Source organism: Pipistrellus kuhlii, unplaced genomic scaffold (assembly GCF_014108245.1).
Source record: "Pipistrellus kuhlii isolate mPipKuh1 unplaced genomic scaffold, mPipKuh1.p scaffold_m20_p_3, whole genome shotgun sequence".
Classification (NCBI taxonomy): domain Eukaryota; kingdom Metazoa; phylum Chordata; class Mammalia; order Chiroptera; family Vespertilionidae; genus Pipistrellus; species Pipistrellus kuhlii.
This window is the reverse complement of record NW_023425529.1, coordinates 144,246,585-144,258,991: the sequence shown is the minus strand read 5'-3', so window position 1 is coordinate 144,258,991 and position 12,407 is coordinate 144,246,585. Positions and strand designations below refer to the sequence as shown.

The 12,407-nt window shown below is 38.1% G+C and overlaps 1 protein-coding gene across 1 annotated transcript; it reads right to left on the bottom strand.

Annotated features, from left to right (window-relative positions):
* Window positions 1-10,784: 10,784 nt before the first annotated feature.
* On the bottom strand, window positions 10,785-11,648 carry LOC118729683 (eukaryotic translation initiation factor 1-like). Its single transcript, XM_036457102.1, has 2 exons — window positions 11,560-11,648; window positions 10,785-11,037 (listed from the first exon to the last, which is right to left on the bottom strand). The coding sequence occupies exons 1-2, from the start codon at window positions 11,646-11,648 to the stop codon at window positions 10,785-10,787; spliced, it is 342 nt and encodes a 113-aa protein (XP_036312995.1).
* Between the last annotated feature and the right edge of the window lie 759 nt (window positions 11,649-12,407).

Here is a 12,407-nt window from a genome sequence, read left to right as displayed (position 1 = left end):
TAAAAGTTTAATAGAAATAATTATTTATCATACTATGACTCAAAATTAAAAAGAATAGCTTTTTATAATTATAATTATCTTACAAATTGTTATTTCTATGTAGACTATGCTTCTTTCCAGAAAAGTTATATTAAAAATTCTCCTCACATTTGCAGATACAATAAAATTAAAACCAACTTTGCTACCTCAAAGTTCCCTGAGGAGGAAAATCTCAAAAATCAATTATGACATCTATGACATCTATGATAAATCATCTAGCATCCAGTCTAAAAAGTATGAATAAAAGCATTAAAGTAAATGAGGTATCAACAACATTTTGTTTTCCCAAATCAAACTTTATAACAGCAGGTTCCCTAAAATGCAGTAACTGTAAAATTTGTTTTTTAATTAGAGTAAACTTGTCCTAAAACAAGGCAATTCCTTAGAGTGTTGGATTTATGAAGGCTAAAGACTTAATCAAGTTTACTGAGTGATTTTGCTGAAACACCAAATATTCAGAATAATGGAAAACAAGTTGCTTTTGAGAACTCAAAGTACAAATGAAAGAAACATGTATGTATTTTTAAAAACATGTTATTGATAAACATTTTTTTTTCTGAATTATGTTCTTCTGTAAAATATGTGATAGTGATTTCTAGAGAGCCAGTTTCAAATGAGTATCGATTTGACCGTGCAAGTGTCAAAGGCATAGTAGTTAGCAAGAGTAACTGGTGGCTTAAGAGTGTTAACAATCTTAATTCCTTCAACTTTTAAAATTTGACTCCTAAAATTTTAAAAAGTAAAATTGAATTTTAAAGTTTTTGATAAAGTCTTTAAGTTTATTCTTTATCACAGAAGGTTTTTTTTAAATGTACTTGCTAAAGAATACATTGATTTATTTTAAGATGCATACTCTCTCCTTTTAGCATACCCTCTATTAGTAAACCACTGTTGTGTAAAGAAGTTTTAGATGAAGATCACAAAGAGTTGTTTGATGTCGGAGCTCTTAGTTCTCAACACCATGCAGATGCTCTGAGTTTTATGTCCTAAACTTTTATAATGTGCATCCCACCAGGACAACTTATTTAGTGTGCTTCATGGTGAGTTGTAGCACAGGGGATTGAGTTATTGAACAAAGCGTTATGATTCTTGATTGAAACAAAAGGAAGGTCAGGTTGAATACAACACTGACTTCCTTTTTGAAGCATTAGCTTGACACATGTTATTGCTATATCAGGAAGATCCTTGATACACAGTTTGTTTCATATAAATGTACTATGAAATGGCCTTTGAAAATGGCACAGCTTTCTGTGATAAAAGTTCAGGTTTCAAAAAAATGCAGTTCTCATCTTGTTTTATTTTCATATGTACTGTGAGGTATAACATTTTAAAAGTATAAAATTTGAGAGAGAAAACTTTGAAATTAGCATTTGATCAAGTAAATAAGCTTGTTAAGCTTTCTCTTGGTCATGCTTCTCTTCAATCTGACCAATGAGAATAATATTAGTCACTGATTTAACAATTTCTTTATGTACCATTGACTTCTAGCACAATGAAAAGAAGTCTTGTTTAAAATTGGAATTCTTGTTTGAGAGCATTAAGTGAGGTAAGGCTTCATAAGAAATAGAAGATATTGGTATATTCAATAATCTTTATGTAATATATAGTACTACATTAGGAAATACTTAGGAATTAGGCAAATATCTTCTGTTTCTATATTTTCTATGGAAATATATTAGAAAACATCTAGAAATCATGCAAATAAATTAGAACAAATTTTTATGTGAAGTTTTTATAAAACTAATCAAATTTTATAGATTAAAATCTAAAATAAGCAGAAACCGGTTTGGTTCAGTGGATAGAGCGTCAGCCTGCGGACTGAAGGGTCCCAGGTTCAAGTCCAGACAAGGGCATGTACCTTGGATGTGGGCACATCCTCAGCAGAGGGCGTGCAAGAGGCTGCTGATAACTCATTGATGTTTCTAGCTCTCTGTCTCTCTCCCTTCTTCTCTGTGAAAAATCAATTTATATACATATGAAGTTTTAAAATCTAAATAAAATTACAATGCTCTGTGAAATTAAAAATATACAACACTTATGGAGTTACAATATTTATATATTTTAACTTATCTAAACCCCTTCAGCTTTAGATGTTTATGAAAAATAAAATTAAACATCTAAATATGAGAGCTTTAAATTTTGTCCCATATAACAAATCATAATTGCATGGAAAACTAATTATGTTTGGAAAATTACTTCTGCTTTGAGGAAAATATGCCTTATTCTTCACTATCCCCTATTGTTGCAGAAGACCAAGAAGACCAAGGATGCTTCTGAGGAAGTAGAAGGGACACCGTTTAATAAGTCAGCGGACTCAGGGAACAGCCTTCCAAATCTGAGTGAAGGAGCACACATGGGGCCCTCCCTTATATCTCTCTCCCTGTGATCTTTGACCCACAAATAGCCCTCAGGTGTTGGGGGTCTCCAGGCCATATCTGATGGTCTGGCCTGGCATCAGAGTTAATAGCCCTCCCTCTAGGCTAGGGGTGTCGAACTCAATCAGAGAAGGGGCCAAAATCTAAAATCCAGCCTAAATCGCGGGCCGAATGGTTTACTGAACAGTCATAAACTGTCATTGTGATGGAAACGCAGCGGAGTGCAGTGGATGACAGCGAGGTCCTGGCCACATTGCAAGGCCTGGCGGGACGGATTTGGCCCGCGGGCCTTGTGTTTGACACATGTGCTCTAGGCAGTGCCCTGTCCACAGTCCAAAGGCTTCTGTAACTGATTCTGCAAGACCAGTATCTGGGAAGGAGAAAGGGACTTAATTATAGGTTATCAGGAATGTACACTGAGCTTGCTGACTTGGATTCGGATCACTAGCATCCAAATATAAGGGTTACATTGGAATTAGCCCTTTTAGCCTCCTTACTATAAAATATGAAAGGTGTTTTCTGCACTAAAAAGAACGTTACATTTTTTTCTCTGACATCTGTATCTGGCTAGGTTTGGTTGGGAACACCAAACTACTACAACCATCATGAGAATTAGGAGTTTCATGTAGAAATTCAGGTTTCCACCAACATGAAGGAGCTGAAGTTCTGAGGATGAGAAAGGAGACCGCTAGGAATCAGATACCACCAGCTTCGCATGAAGTCCTGGATTGAGGGAAGGAAGCCCTGCATCTCGGGAAGGCTGCAGACTCACGGCAAGAAGTGTTCGGGTCACCTGACCCCCAGTGATCCGCCTGCCGCTCTAAAAATCCTGCTTCTCCTTTACTTCCACCTTGTAAATCTCTCATTGGTTTCTCGCCTTAGCAAATAGCCCTAAGCAGTACAGGAAATGTATGACAGCTTTCTGAGAACTGATGGTGCTAAGGTGAGAATTGTGGTTGACAGCTTCTGAGAACAGATGGCACTAAAGGTAACAACAACCAAACAAGTGTCAAAAATACACTAACTCTGTATTTTTACAGGGTATTGACAGTATATAACTTTGAAGTAAAAAGATTAAATTCCCATCATTATCAGCCTTTTTTGGGGGGAGTTGTGGGTGAAAGCTTTAACTTCAAATGGATATATATATAGCAGGGTTTCCGAGATACTAAGAATTAAAAAAAAAAAAAAATGTCCCAAATTTCTTCAAATATTGGCTTGCTGCACTGTCAAATATTGAACCTTAATCAGTTCGATTTAAAGCTATTAGTTTTGAATTGGAATTGGCTATATCACTACAATCAATTAAGAATATGAGAGGTCGCCAGGACCGGTTTGGCTCAATGGATAGAGCGTCGGCTTGGGGACTGAAGGGACCCGGGTTCGATTCCGGTCAAGGGCATGTACCTTGGTTGCGGGCATATCCCCAGTGGGGGGTGTGCAAGAGGCAGCTGATCGATGACTCTCTCTCATCGATGTTTCTAACTCTCTATCTCCCTCCCTTCCTCTCTGTATAAAATCAATAAAAAATATATATATAAAAAAAAAAAGAATATGAGAGGTCATTTCCATTTAGGAACAGAGAAATGAGAACGTAAGACCACTGGCTCATTGAATGAAGAGCAAAGCAGGAAGATGGACGTCTACATATACCTCTTTTCTCTACTTGACTATCATGTTTGAAATGAGTCCAACATTTTTTCAAATTTTCTGGATTTCAGAAGCACTTTTCTAGTCCTTTATTTTTTTGTATAAACTATATATTCTCCAAATAATCTTACAGTAGCATTATTGTTCTACATTATTTTATCCATATACATTATATGAAAGTATCTTGATTAAAAAGTGATAATGCAAATAATATTATTTTACCAACACCCTTGGTTTTAAAAAAGAAAACACTTATTTAAAAAACAAACAAACAACAACACAAAAACAGTATTGGTTGTAGTCCTACAGAGGAAGGATATCTGCTTTTAAACTTCCTCCAGCCTCAGCTTAAGCCTAATTACCTGCTTATGAGGCCATCATAACGTAGTGCTTTCACATTAGATGAGAGGCCTGTGGACACTTCTAGTAACGCATCTCACTGATACTAAAATTGCATTTCCCATTACAAAATAACCAGACCTGAAGGAGCAATAGAGGACACAGTAAATCAAACTGTATTTCTAAATGTTGCACATTTGTAGAACATTTACCTTCTCAGAACCCTGGAAAACACATGTATCTCCTAGTCATAAGGGAAAGCAGAAAGAAAACATATAAAATAGAATCTGTTCCATTTACAATTAATGTATTTACATAATTGAGTCATCCAGTCTTCAAATTTCATTTCTGCTTGAAACTCATTCCAGAAAATTTTTTAAAAGCCTCAGGGGAAACAGATATAAATAAGTCTTCTACCTGGGTCCATTTTCATTTTACTGAATAGGAAAGTATTTATTTTTATAGTTGCTTTACTGGTCCCAGAAAATGGTCTTTGTCTTGATGAGTAATTTGAGTCCAGTTGAAAATTAGAATTAAAAAAAATGTATATTTCTTACATTTGGACTTTTATGTTCATTATATAAAATTTGTCTTATATTAAAGACAAATCTATCAAGTGTCCACTTCTGCTTGTGGATCTTTTTAGTGAAATTACAATCCAGGGAAGGAAAAGTCTAGCACAAAACCAGAAGTGTGAGGTTCATCCTGTCACAGGATATGGTGGAAAGCACCCAGAATTTTAATCAGAAAGCCGATGTTGTCTCATGCCGGCTTTACTACCTAAATGTATGACTATAGAGGGTTTCATTGAACTATTTGGCCTTATGTTACCCATTTGTAATATTATACAAGAGTTCCTTTTTAGTGGAACATCTTATGATTCTGTCACTTTGTGTTATTTGCAGAACCAGCATTATTTATGTGAGAAAGACTCAGAGAGTCTGTGCTCCCAAGAAGAGGGGAAAATAAGTCTGATGCTGCCATTCCTGATGGGGCCTAAAAGAATAGTAATAATTTAAAAAAGTATTCTAGAGGTGTTTAAGGAAGAGATTCCTAAGGACTTACAACGGAGATTCAGTTTACCACCCGCTGGGAACAGAAGAAGCCATATATTGCCTAAAACCTAACAGAGAGACAGAAGTTGACTAATCAGTTAACGTTTAGAGATGTTTCTCTCCATACTTAGAGAAGTAATACAGAGAAGTAAAATCCAATCATGGTTAAAATCATGACTCTAGACCCTGACTTATCAGCTTTGTAATTACAAATTACAAATACTGAGTGAAGATGGACAAATGACTGAACCCCCCGCTTTGCTCATGTGGATGTTGGGGGACAATTTTCCATGAAGCTTCCACAATTCTGATGACAGGTTTTTTCCTGGCCTATCTTTCCAAGGGTGTTTGGGTAGCAAAGAGTCTTGAAAGAACAGAGGCAGATTTGTTTCCTGATAGAGTAAGTATAGATAATGGCTCTCTCCAAGTCAGAAGCTGGGCAGGTTTGTGAGCAATCCGCTTTAGAGATTGGAGTTTTACAAAGCTTGGAGTTTCTTACTTGTAACACAGACCCACTGTGTGCACAAACCTGGTCCTCTTTGAATATCTCTCCCATGGGGACCAGGGTGGGGGGGGACTGATGTGAGCATGAAGGTTATGCTGCTGCTGTAGGATTAGATACGGAGTCTTCTGTCTCTAACCTGTGTTGTGTTTCCTGTCTGCATCTATGAAACTGTTGTAGGATAACTAATTAGCTAGAAAACAAAGTAAAATCTTCTGACCCTTCACAGCCCCTGACACACTGTAAGAGTGAATAAAACAATCCTCATCTCATCAGACTGTAATGGAGGCTATTTCACTAACATTTGTAAAAACCTGCGGATGGTAACTTGAGGAGAGTAAGAATCATGTAGTAAGTATTTGTTATGTCAAACAAAAAATAAGCTCTCATCAGATCAAGGATATAGCTTCACTCACAGGACTCCTGATGCTCATATGTATACATCCTTATACTCAAAGGGCCTTTATGGATTCACATACATTTCCAATGATACTGGCACACTTTTGTCATTTACATATTGAAGGTTCTATTTTAAACCCGAAAGGCACATTGAAAATCTGGCTCCACTGTTTACCAGATTTGTGGGCTAAGAATGTATGTAGCCTCCATAATGAGTACTTATCTCAGACCAAACACTAAGTGTATGTTTACTTACCTGTAGCTGCACTTCATTTCTCTTACAAGATTCATTGCATGAGATGTTAGAAACAAAAATAGAAATAAACATTCCTGTGTTAGCTCAGGTTCTTTGCCACATTTGCTCTACAATTGCCTCTGGTCACAGGAGGCCTAAGGGGCCGGGGAGAGATGGACCCCCACTGTCAGCTCTGCACACAGACTGAGCAGTTACCCAAAGGTGGAGCCAGGTTTTGTATGTACTGAAAGTTATATATTTGGTAGTGGGTGGAAATAATTTAATGGAAATAATACAAAAGTAGGTACAAAAACAAATATCTAATTCAAATGAGAAACTACTTTGCAGAAAATTACAACAACAAAAAGCAGATCAACACTATAAATATCAAACTCCACAGAAATAACAACTCATACTTTTATAATTCTTTTTTCTTTTTGGTCTAAAATTTTGGCTACATTTTAATTCCCTCTTCAAATGACATAATATTTTTTAAAATATAATTATTGGAGAGGAAGTAAGGTAATTTGTTTCCCTCTTGATTGAGTGTTGTTACTTACTATTGATAATTGAGATAAGAATATATGATTTCACATGAATATAAAGTCACTTTTTATAGTTTTACTAAAGGGCTGTGACCTATGAAAAAAAAAAAGTTCTGATAAATTCTAAAAGGTATGTTTCTTATCTACCTATCTTTATTATGACATTAATAATTATATACACTATACCATTGAGTACATTCTCAGAGTTACAAGGTGCTGATAGAGGTGACTAGAAACTTTCACAGAATATCTTCTGGTTTTTAATGTGGATATGGGGTATGTCAAAGAGACACAGGAGCTAACTGAAAGACCTTCCAATGTTCAAACCTAGAACAACTTGAACAATAAATAAAAAATAAAAATAGTATTGGATTAAAGCTAAAGTATAAAATAAATATCCATGGATATAATTAAATGACTAAGTAAATTTTAAAAAGTCAATGCTAAGATACAAATATCACAGGCAAGACTCTAAATAGTTTCTGAAGATACTTTCTCATCAAGTATGTGGAACATTTTTCTTTATACTTAGAGTGGGCTATGTATAGTGACTTCCTTCAATGGGGTGGGAGTAGGGGGAAAGGATAACTTTATAGTGGAGAAATCTGAAAAAAACCTTACCTTGATTAGGTGATAATCAACCTTAACAGCAATAAGTCATCTTGATAGCAATTACTCTGACATAAAGTGATGAAAATGGAACTTTACCTCTATGGTTTTTTGGACCCTCAAAACCCATAATATCAACCTAATCATGAGAAAAATCATCAAATTCTAATTGACATTATATAAAATGCCTAACCAATTGCCCTCAAAACTATCAAGATTATAAAAACCAAGGAACATATAAGAAATGGTCACACCCAAGGGGATTCTAAGAATATAACGACTAATTTAATGCATCATCCTAGATGGGATTTTTGGAACATAAGAGGCCATTGGGCAAAACTAAGGAAATATCAGCAAAGTATTACTTTACTGACATTTTCAGCCATAACATAATGAAATCTTGCCATTAGTGATGGATGAACCTTGAGGCTATTATACTAAGTGACATAAGTCAGGGAAGAAAGACAAATACCATGTGGTTTTGTCTCCTTAGTACTCAGTATCTGTCAATATCTCTACTCAGTTCTCTCAGCCTTCAAGCTATTGCTATTCTCACTTATATTTGAATTTCTGAAAGGATTGGTAGTTGGTTGCCAGAACAAGGGGATTTGGAGGTGGAGGAAGTGTGTGAAGGGAATCAAAACCATGAACTTCCAGTTATAAAATAAGAGTCCTGGGGAAGTAATATACAGCATGGTAACTATATATATATATATATATATATATATATATATATATATATATATATATATATATATAAAAGCATAAACAACCGGTCAACCAGTAGCTATGACATGCACTGACCACCAGGAGGCAGATGCTCAATGCAGAAGCTGCCCTCTGGTGATCAGTGCGTTCCCACAGTGAGAGTGCCACTCCGCTGACCAATAGGTGCCAGATGCCAGGCTCATGGATGAAGAGTGATGCTGAGGCATGCTCCCGAGGACACTCCCCGCTCCCCATCTGGACCTGGACAGAATTGTGACTGGACCAGGATAGGCATTGGGACTAACTGGGCACAAGCTTTGGCTGCTTCTCGGTTGTGGGCACAACAGTATCGCCCAAAGAGGGCACACAGAGACTGCAGCGGAGCGGAGGCAGCGAACCTACTGAGCCCTAGAGGCAGCAGGCATAGCAGGGCTGGGGTGTGCTGTAACGGCACAGGGCCCGATTCTGGCTCCTCCCCTGATGCCTGCTGCTTCAGCACTACTACATTCCTTGAGAGATCTAGGACTGCTGGTTTTGACCCATCCCTGCAGGCCAAGCCAAGGGACCCCACCCATGCACTGGCCTCTATTAGTTAATAATACTGTATTGCATATTTGAAAGTTGCTAAGACAGTAAATCTTAAAAATTCTCTTTACAAAGAAAAAAAAACAAACACATTTCATAACTATGTATGGGGACAGACATTAACTAGAATTATTATGGTGATCATTTCAAAATATATAAATATTGAATCATTATGTTATATATCTGAAACTAATACAATGTTGACCAATTATACCTTAAAAAAATGTACTGGAAAAAATAACATAAAAGAAGTAATCAGTTTGGGGCCAAATTTGCATACAAACTCTCTCCCAAACTCTTTACACACACACACACACACACACACACACACACACACACACACATATATATTATTTTTTACATAGAGGAAGGGAGAGAGATAGAGAGCTAGAAACGTCAATGGGAGAGAAACATCAACCAGCTGCCTCTTGCACACCCCCTACCAGGGATGTGCCCACAACCAATGTACATGCCCTTGACCGGAATCGAATCTGGGACCTTTCAGTCCGCAGACGGACGCTCTACCACTGAGCCAAACCGGTTTCGGCTCTTTACTTTTTCTTGAGCCAAGTATGCATCGGATGAGATGCCCACCAATAGCTTGAAGGCTGAGAAGACTGAGTAGAACTATCAACAGATATTGAGTACTAAGGAGACAGAATAAAGTACAATTCCTGCAAGTTAAAAGTCTACTTGAAAAAATTAAGAAGATGATTCTAAAATTTCTATGGACATGCATACAATTAGAATAGAAAAAACTATCTAGAAAAAAATAGATCAAATAGAAAAAATGTTTGCCTCTTGGGTGAGGGATATAAACAATAGGGGCACAAGAGAATTTCTAAGGTGATGGGAATGTTCTATATCTTGATATGATAGATGGTTCCATGAGGGTATAACTCTTTCAAAATTCATTGAACTCTATTCGATAATAGGTACATTATGTTTTTTCCCCCTTAAAACAAGTTTTATTTAAATAAAGGTTTAAAGACATAGCATAATATTAAAACTGAAAAAGAGGAAAAAATGCCCCAAAAATCTTTTTTTTTTTTACTTCACATGGCATTGAGCAGCTGTTGCTAGTAAATTGCAAGCTCTATAGCTAGTGACGGACACTTTAGTTGAAATTTGATCCATTGTCAAAAATTTAACTTTGATAGAAGGTTGGCCTCAAATTATGGACTTTGGACAACAATTAGCTAGGATGTGTCTGGTCAAAAAGATCTTGGTGGAAAGCCAGAAGTGCTTACATCTCACCGGAGGGAAGGTGGCAGACGGCTCTAAGCTCCATCCACTGGGCCAGCTGCGGATCTTTGACTACAGAAGGCTCCCTCTAGTGGTACATATGCCACTGCTGCCTTAGCCTTCTCCTCCAAGCTTCAGGGAAGGCGGCTGTTCAGGTGGTGACATTCTCAGAGGGCAGGGAACTCTGGTGAGGAGTTTCTGGCCAGGAGCAATAATGTACAAACATTACGTTATTGCTCTGTTTCAAGCTGGACACTGACAGGCGCCTATAGCTTGACCTCTGTTTAAATGAGGGACTTCCAGACCAGACGACATGGCTCTTTCCAGTTTATTGCATGAAGGATAAACTGTTGTGACTGGACCAGGATAGGCATTGGGACTGACTGGGCACAAGTTAAAAGCAGACCCCAAGTGGTTACATTATACAAGCTGTGGGGTTTTTTAACTTGTTTTTACTCATTGCAAAGAAATCCTTAAACTTCAGTGAGCCAAAAGCACTTAACACCCATGAACCTTTAGCTGGTCATTCTTAGACAGTCCAATCTCTATGAGGAACTGGCATATATTCTTGCACTGGTCACCCTGCAGCTGAATTACTTCTCCATATTCCAGATACTCAATTATACTACCATTGCAGGCAAATTTCTTCTTAAAGGCCTTCACTAGTTTCTTTTTATTGTAAACATCGGCGATCTCTTGGACAGTGGTAAGGGTTTTCCTGTTGTTTCTCTGTTGAATTCTTATATGGATACTAGAGGCCTGGTGCATGAAAATTCATGCACTGGAGGGGAGGGTTCCTCAGTCTGGCCTACCCCTCTCACAGTCCGGGGGTCCTCAGAGGTGGTAGGTGTTCCCTGAGATCAGGGAAAGGTGATGTCCCATCACACCTCTGTTGCTGCCACTGCCCGCAGCACAAGCTTCGGTCAGCCCTGGTTACATGAGCCTCGGGCGGCCCTGGGTGACTGGGCAGCCACCACCCAAGGCTTGCCTGCACCTTGGGCTGGCCCTGGGTAGCTGAGGGGGCTAGGGTGCTCCGGAGGCAGGTGTGCAGTGGGCTGAAGGGACTGGGCACCACCATTTTCTGGCTATGGGCACCAACATCTTTGAGGGCAGGGCAGTTAATTAGCATATCCCCTCCTCATTGTCTGTGGACACTGCCATATTTGAGAGTGGGGCAGTTAGTTAGCATATTCCCTCTTTATTAGCTGTGGGAGCTGCCATCTTTGTGATGGCATGAGGGTCAATTAGCACATTTCCTCTTAATTAGATAGGATAATCCTCAGTGCCAGTGGGAAGCAAATCATCATCCTTACTTGCATCAGCAAAGGGGTTGAAAGAGTGGGGGTACTGGATAGTGGACATACAATATGATTCCTTTTCCTTGGTGGAAACTGCCTGCAGAAGGCTGAGGTAGGAGAAGATGAGCAGTGGGGACAGAGCATTGGGAAGCAAGGGGGGGGGGGGTTAAGGGGAGGTTGCTGAGTCTTTGGCTGCAGCTCAGTCACTGGGGCTACATTATGTTTTTTATAATTCATCTTCAATTAAATAGAATATTATAATATAATAAGATAATTTCAAAACATTCCTTGTCCTTAGAGGAACCCACACAAATTAGGAGCCTTGAACCTTAACCTTTGATACTTTCATGAAAAAAAAACACACAAAAAAAACCAACCACATCTTTATGGTTATCCCACTTGGTTCTCTGATTTCTGTCCATATGATTACTGCTGGGGACATCTCAGATTTGGTCAGCTCTTGGTTAGTTTCATTATTTCCTCTTCCCTTCCTCCCCACCTTAGAGGCCCTGAGAAAATCTGGCTGATTTTGAGATCTGGAGCTCTGAGAAATTTAGCAGGGTTGTTAATGCTCCATCTCTGTGCTTTTCTATGGACCAAGAAAAATCGTTTGACTTTACTCGTAATGCTTGGGCACATGAATATGGCATTAGATTAACAAGCTGCACTTTGGCCATTTGATCAATGATTTTTAACCAGTGTGCTGCAAGAATTTTAAAACATGCAACACCTGACTACTTAGTCAGGGGCACTGACCTGTTTTCCCTTTGATTGTCAAATTAAAAAATGACAAGATCCAGCACAATAGCCATTCAATTTTAAT

Coding starts and splice junctions, on each gene's coding strand:
- LOC118729683 (XM_036457102.1), bottom strand. CDS start 11,648: ATGTCCACTATCCAGTACCCCCACTCTTTCAACCCCTTTGCTGATGCA. Junction 11,038..11,559: donor CCCACTGGCACTGAGGATTA/TCCTATCTAATT, acceptor CCAGGCCTCTAG/TATCCATATAAGAATTCAAC.